This window comes from Centroberyx affinis, unplaced genomic scaffold, assembly GCF_046629955.1.
Source record: "Centroberyx affinis isolate AG114_WGS23_722 - 3 ecotype Tasmania unplaced genomic scaffold, CSIRO-AGI_Caff_v1 ptg000757l_1, whole genome shotgun sequence".
Taxonomy (NCBI): domain Eukaryota; kingdom Metazoa; phylum Chordata; class Actinopteri; order Beryciformes; family Berycidae; genus Centroberyx; species Centroberyx affinis.
In genome coordinates this window covers 209372-216828 of record NW_027279369.1, presented here as the reverse complement: position 1 = coordinate 216828, position 7457 = coordinate 209372, and the positions used below count along the sequence as shown (strand labels likewise).

General features: G+C 40.7%; 1 protein-coding gene across 1 annotated transcript; it reads right to left on the bottom strand.

Moving 5' to 3' along the window:
• Positions 1 to 3385: 3385 nt before the first annotated feature.
• On the bottom strand, positions 3386 to 7188 carry LOC139644582 (uncharacterized). The gene is made up of 8 exons (XM_071520003.1): positions 7103 to 7188; positions 6786 to 6885; positions 6422 to 6694; positions 6178 to 6271; positions 5888 to 5955; positions 5547 to 5762; positions 4878 to 4940; positions 3386 to 3490 (listed from the first exon to the last, which is right to left on the bottom strand). The coding sequence occupies exons 1-8, from the start codon at positions 7186 to 7188 to the stop codon at positions 3386 to 3388; spliced, it is 1005 nt and encodes a 334-aa protein (XP_071376104.1).
• Positions 7189 to 7457: the final 269 nt, after the last annotated feature.

Here is a 7457-nt window from a genome sequence, read left to right as displayed (position 1 = left end):
TATTGTATTATAATTTAACAGATGAGAACAGGAACAGACACCGAACCCGAACCCTCAGCAGAGATGATGAACAGGAAAAGAAACCAAACCCTAACCGTCAGCAGAGATAAAAAGCCACAGCTGTTACAAGTCTGAAGTTATTCTGCCTGGTCATTTGGGAAAGTTGTACATTTAAAAGAACATACAATCCCCTCATGATAACTGAAATATGTTGGCAACACTATTGACTCCACATCATAATGTGTCGTTTTAACATACACATGATCAATTATTGTGCCTTTTTCTGTAGTGGGCTGCGAGACAAGTTGAGCATAGCCTCTGTCTGTCATAAAAGTGCAAATTGTTGAGACTTTCAAAATGTCATCATTAAAATCTCCCATTACAGCAACTGTGTTACTTAGCGGCTCTAGCGAGTCGAGCAGTCTTTTTAGATGTACTTTAAACAAAGACATTGGATATGACGGTGGGCGATAAATGACTGCTATTAATATGTTGTAAGTAACACAGTTGTAGACCAGACATTCTAAATTGACATCTGGTAGATTCAAAATGTTGTCTGTCAAATTGTCAGCAATGTACATGCCAACACCACCACGTTGTTGGCCTTGCAATTCAATCAATGCTGGATTGTTGCTAGTGTATGACAGACTTCGAGGACGACTATGAAAACTAAAACCGTCAATGTTTACTGTTTGGGCAGAGGAACCAGCAGGTAGCCATGTTTCTGTAACAGCAATACAGTTAAGCTGCAAATGCTGTGTACACAATGCCAAATCAGATACATGTCCTGTCAAATTTTGCACATTCATCAAAAACACAGTAAACGTGTTTGTATTCAATGTGTGCTTTGTCATATCGTCAATCAAGAATGGTGGCATACTGTGAATTGCATCCTTAATGTTGTCCTTACAGTATAAGGTTTTTTCGTCAAAATCTTGAATAACCAACCCTGACAAACTTCTAACGCGACTTAACGCCACGTACGCCTGTCCTGCAGAAAATATTCTTTTGAGACACACTACAGCATTATCCACAGTAATGCCTTGTACTTTATGTACTGTACAAGCCCAAGCGAGTTTAAGTGGAAATTGGCGTCGCAATCCACCTTTATTGGTCACCCTTTCTTCCTCTGGTTCAATACCCGTAGAGCCCGTGAAATCTACAGAAACACTTGCACATTGTTTCCTCCTCTGTGCGCCAACGTGATCATCATCGAATTTGACATACACTTTTTGAGGGAATTTATTATTTGTGGAGCCAACTATATGCGTTACCGATTAACCAGACCGTCCGCAACGTCGACGTTTTTGCACAACATTACACGTGCGTCCTTCCCCAACAACAGCTGTGCAGCCAAACATGTATCATACACCTTGGCGTGTTGTCCACTTTTTAATTCCAGCTTGCCAGTTTTCTTATTATTTACAAAATCCTGAGCAGCTATTGTGACATATTCAGGACATGTCCTAAATAGTTGCTCAACATTATGCTCTTCTACTTGACTATTTGTTGGGAATATGTGCAGAGCTGAGCTGACTTCACCGGTTTCACAATGTTTCAATATTTCAATATCACTATTTAACATTGGGGTCCCTTTTGAACGAGTTCTTATCCTGTTCAACAAGTCTGCAAACACGCAATCTTTCTGCCTAACTATTTCTTTTAATTCCACAACACTAAATAAGCTAGACCACAAGCTGCTGCCTACGTCATCGACATACAGGGGTTTACCTTTTACTGGAGGCAGCTGGAAAAAATCTCCAACAGTGATTACGCTCACATTTCCAAACGGAGCAAAGTCACTAGTGTGTTTAATTTGTCTTAGTCTACCGTGAATATAAGACAACAGTCTGTGATCTACCATAGATATTTCATCTATAATCAAAATCTGCAGATCACTATATTTAGCACGCAAAGAGTTGAGCTTTTCCTCACCTAAAGGTGTGTAAGGTAAGCGTACATCTTTGCCAATGCTAAATGTGTTGTGAATAGTTGCTGCATGCAAATTGTATGCAGCAATCCCTGTAGGAGCAGTTAACACAACACAAATGTTGTCAGGCAGACGACACACTGGTGCCAATAATCTCATTGCCTCATACTGAATAGCTTTAATTAAATGGCTTTTTCCTGTCCCTGCACCACCTGTAATAAACACATGAAACGGATCTGGCTTTTCCTTAAACAGTTTGCTTAAGCACCATTTTCGAATCTGATGAAAAACAGACAGCTGTGTCTCATTCAGAGACCTAATTAAAGCTAACCCGTCAAGTCTACACATGATATTATTTCTCTTTTCCAAATGTGCAACTTGTTGCCTACTTACCGCTAAATCAGGAATACCTTCCTGCTGTTCTTCCGCTGTCGGTTCTTTGTCTGTCCGTTCCTGCTCACACTGTAAACGCTCTAACTCTTGCTCTGGGCACAGCTCGCACCAGGCATCTTCTAAAACACTGTCTGTATCGAGTCTATTCTGGATATCATCCAATTCATCTGCTTCCATTTCAAACCTGCTTCTATTTAAAGCGACGACGGACTTGACCGAATGTCTCGATCCATCGCTAAACCTCACATGGCCATTCCTGTAAAACTGCTCAAATGTTTCGCACATCTACACGGTATGGCAAAAACAACTGCATAATACTCTGATAAAACAATTCTGGATTTTTTGTCTCAGAAAAGCGCACATAACGGACAACCGCAGGTTGTGTTCGTGTTCTTTTAGTGACAAAACCACAATCGTTGTTTAATTTAATCGGGGTCTGGGATTTTTCGTTTTTACTCAAAACCTGATATTCCGATGCAAATGTTGCCATACACATGTCATTGAAAGCGCGATCGTTTGGCCTATTCTTATAACGGTCAACAAAACTAGTCATCCACATGTCTTCTGTTGTAAGATCATGTGATGATGCCTTTTGCCTCAACACATTTAACGGTAAACTCATTTTAACTACGTTGGCGCCTGTTGGTACAAATACGACTTTCCTCGAACATTGTTTCAAATGCATATTTGTTAGCCTGTACACAGCTTCTTGAGCGCACACATCTCTGTTGTGTAGGTAAACGCCGCCTAGAGCTTTCAATGCATCTTTTGCGCTAACATTTTGGTCTTTCGATGCTTCTCTCTGGGCGTTCCCTAACAACAATCCCATCTCCCTTTCCGCCTTTGAAATATAAGAGATTATGTACACTACACAGGCATATGCATCGACAACATACTGGATGTCCATATTTGCATTCCAACATTTTAACAGTGGCTTGCTATATTGGTTAACCCAAACCTCGTTAACCTGCCTTTTCAACACAACGTGTGTGTTACGTCCAAGGCGTTTATATGCAGACTCAAAAGTAGCTTGATTTAAACCTAAACTGCTAAACAAATGTTCTACACTATTGTAGCTACTGTTCTCGTCTGAAAGCGCCTTGTCTTGATGACCGTCATAATTTCTGCCGCCCGATCGCTTTTCATGTTCTCAAACTCTTTCTGTGCCTGATTTACACACGCACACGGTGACACATTATTGGTCTCGTCTACCTGACAAGTACACCTTTTTTTGCTATCTTCGTCACTTTTGGCACGACATATAAATGTACGAGCAGATGCCGGCCTAGGAAAATTGAAACGACAAACAGTCTTTTTCTTTTTGCAACACATTTTCCTGATATTTTCCTATACTCATTTCCTTCACTTTCTGCCTATGCAACACATTTTTCTGATATTTCACTATACTCATCTCCTTAACTTTCTGCCTATGTAACACATTTTTCTGATATTTCCCTATACTCATTTCCTTGACTTTTTTCATATGCAAAAAAATATTTTTATACATTTTCACAGAATATTCTTTCTTCTTTTCTTTGTAAACCTTGTTGTTCTTATAATACATTTTACTTAAGAAATTCTGTTTCCTTTTGAAGTACTTTGAATAAATAATCCCACTTGAAGAACCGCCGATATTTGCAGCACTCTGTGCCTGTCCTTTTAAGTGCCTTCTACACATGTACTGTGTCTCGCATGAATTACCCACTTTGCACAAATCAAAGCACACCTGCTTATCAACATGTTGGACACAAACTACTGACTCAAAGTGATTATTGTCATAATGTTTCAAATAAATTCCTTCATTTGTCAACATTGAGCTAATACTACTGAATTTGAGCCACCTTTCACCACTGTATGTAACTATGTCCACTGCAAAAGCATTTGCTGTTGCTTGCATTTCTATTTCTGTAGCCCTATTGCCAACATACCTCATTTGTGACTTGTTAATATACTCTACCACTGAAGCATAGTCTTTATCCAAATATGGCATGTATTCTGCACTATGACTTTCCATGTACTTAACAACAGCATGTCTAATTTTTAGATGACTTTTTTGAGAACCACAGATAACCTGCGATACTGATCTAAAAAAGCTATTACCATCCTCTACAATTGTATTTGTTTTGCACACAGCACCCAAAGATCCATATTCTATATGCACTTGCACATCCTGTTTCTCAAACTCCACATTACATTTACTACATAATGTTTTTGCAACTTCAGTGCACACAGGACTGAATTTGAATGTGGTTTTACTCGCCTCATCTACACCATCACAATCTCTTTGCTCATTTGTTACATTATCACAGCCCTGGCACGTGCTGGCTTTGGACAGACCCCCGCAACGCAGGCCTCCACCTACAAAGAACACAATTGAATCGCTGCATACACCAAATAAACCATGCCTCTTGTCATTGTTTCACAATTAATGTAAAACAATTAATTACTAGATACTACAAACATATGTAAAAATACTGTTGCAACCAATCTACTCAAACTGTACAACAAACAATTTCAAATATGTTAATACTGCATTACAACCAAAAAAACAAACCTGCTTCTCTGCCAATCTCCTCTTGGAGGCAGATGCTTTCTTCTGCTGTTCCACCTTCGGTTTCTAATGTAAGAAAAACATCATAAACTTTTTAAAGCCATATTTGGGGTATAGCTCCTTGTGGACAATATAAGCAATGTTGCCTGTTAATAAAAGTGTGTCAGACAAAGGACCCCGTTTACAGTAAAGCCTCAACCAACAGATACAATTTGCATTCAAATTACCTTTCTGCCTTTTGGAACAGCAGTGGACTGCACAGGGCTAGTGAGATCCGATGGAACGACTTCCTCCATCGCGTCCAACATGGCACTGCTAAACCTGACGCGTGTTAGCGAAATGGAACACTCCTTCAACACCTGTGAAATACAAATGCAGAAAGACTATTGCTTACAATTTGTCTGGTCAAAAAGCAAACCGCACACATAAAATCAATAAACCTATCCTAATTGTTTACAGTAAAGCATAAATTTAACAAACCTGCTGCTGAACCACCATCCTTTTGGATGCACCACTGGACGGCTCACACTCTGCAGGTTGGCACCTCTGTAATGAGAAATTGCATAGTTTGTATTAAACAAATAAATACCCTTTGACCATTGCTAAGGTAAACTGCTTAGAACACATCATATCAAAGTCTCTCTCGTACAATTACAGTGTGCGACCTCTTACCTTCCTGCTGCCTCCAACGACTGTCCACTCAAAAGGGTTTGGTGGTGGACGTGGCACGCTGACCTCCCCCTTCACGACCACCTTCGGGGAGAACCGTGGCGGTGACGCCCTGGGAGGAACCACTGGCGTTGGCGCTGGTGTCTCCAGTTGCTGGTAAGCGAAAATCCACAGCAACTGCACAAGGACCTCCATCCCCTCGCTGTCACTCAAGTGGACCTGCAAAAATAAGTTATTCACAATGATATTAACACACTGACATTTGAGTCTCAATATGTATCTGTCATGTCAACTTGCCATATCAACTACAAAGACGTTTCCATGTCACCGCATATTCTACTTACACCATCTCTGCTCCACAGCTCAAGGCGGTTCAAAGGGAAGTGCTCAGCGACGTAGCAGTACTTCACACCTAACAAACAAAAGAAATATAATTAATTATTGACATATGAATACATATATATACACATATATTTAAACTCTGTGCTGTTTGTTAATTACAAAACCATTATGAAACTTATGGAACAGAGAATATCTGTTCAATCACTTAGCCTAAGAACATATACCCTGTTACTATACATAACTAGACATATACATGTCACTGCACTTAAACTAAAATCTATTTCAAACTTACCCATACGTGCCGCCACACGATGAAACTCCTGACGCAGGAGCTCCTGCTGACCCACCTCGATGTTCAGCCGCGGAGGAAAGTCCAGGACAAACACCTATACAAAACAATACTTGTTCATTACAAAAGGGCATTATTTCACAAAATGTCATACCCGTTAAAATACATATACATTGTTCTGCAACAGCCGAATCCATTATAGTACAAAAGACATACTAATAATAAATACAAGAACAATTAGGCTTACCGTTTGCCAGCGACTGCACACACTGGCCAGGAGCCTGGCAAAGTCTGCCCCTGCCTCACCAACCGTCCTGCTGGCTGTCAGGTTGTTGCTCGGAGCCAGAAGGCAGACTGCGTCGGGTGTCCGAGGCACGGCGGCGTTCAGCACCTCAGTCCTCAGGTCGGCCGCCGCGGCACCCGGGGTCGACATAACACCAAAGGAAAGTCCTCCCTCTGGCATCTTCACGAAACCATCCGCAATGGCTCGTAGATGAGAGTCACCGACAACCAGCACAAACTGGGAAAAACAGATAAAATTGTTTAAAAATGCAAGCTGTAAACATTCCACAGATCAATTGTTTTGATCATGACTTCAACAACAATAATACCTTCTTGTCTGGTGACTCGACTGGAACAACCAGCTTGTGGCTTCGTCCGGTCAAGGATGAAATTGGCCACTTTCGCACTGCATGGCGGTAACCTGTACCCCTGCCTATTTATACACAAACACAAAGACAACCAAAACAACTTAGTGAACTTTCACAAACCATAAATTAGCACCACAATTACAAATGTCCTAGTAGGAAAACTGTACAAAACACACAGAGTTAAGAGTTAACACACATGCAACAAGACTCTACACATAAAGGAACACATTTACTAAGAAAATGGTTGTTACATACGTGCACTGCTGGTGTTGCAGGGCTGCTGAGGTTCCACGTCCACAGTACGCCTCTCCGCCTCTCTCCTCTTGGCGGCCTGGGAACGACGGTACCCCTTGCCTCGTGGCATCTAAAATTATATAGGCACAATTGCTTAAAATAAACTTTTGGACTGCAATAAATGGACAATGACATTGTGTGATACATCTGTAACTACAAAACAAATCCTTCTTCAACAAACCTGTACTTCATCCATCACACTCCACAACACAAACCCTACTGCTGGCTCTTTAAGTTGCATGCCCTTTGCTATGGAGTCTGTTATAGCTAGGTTTTGCCAATTCCAACCTACAAAACTGTAAACATCTATGAAACTTTCCTTACTGTATAAACAACATT

Coding starts and splice junctions, on each gene's coding strand:
- LOC139644582 (XM_071520003.1), bottom strand. CDS start 7,188: ATGCCACGAGGCAAGGGGTACCGTCGTTCCCAGGCCGCCAAGAGGAGA. Junction 4,941..5,546: donor TCGTTGGAGGCAGCAGGAAG/GTAAGAGGTCGC, acceptor TTCTTACATTAG/AAACCGAAGGTGGAACAGCA. Junction 3,491..4,877: donor GGAGATTGGCAGAGAAGCAG/GTTTGTTTTTTT, acceptor TGTGTAAATCAG/GCACAGAAAGAGTTTGAGAA.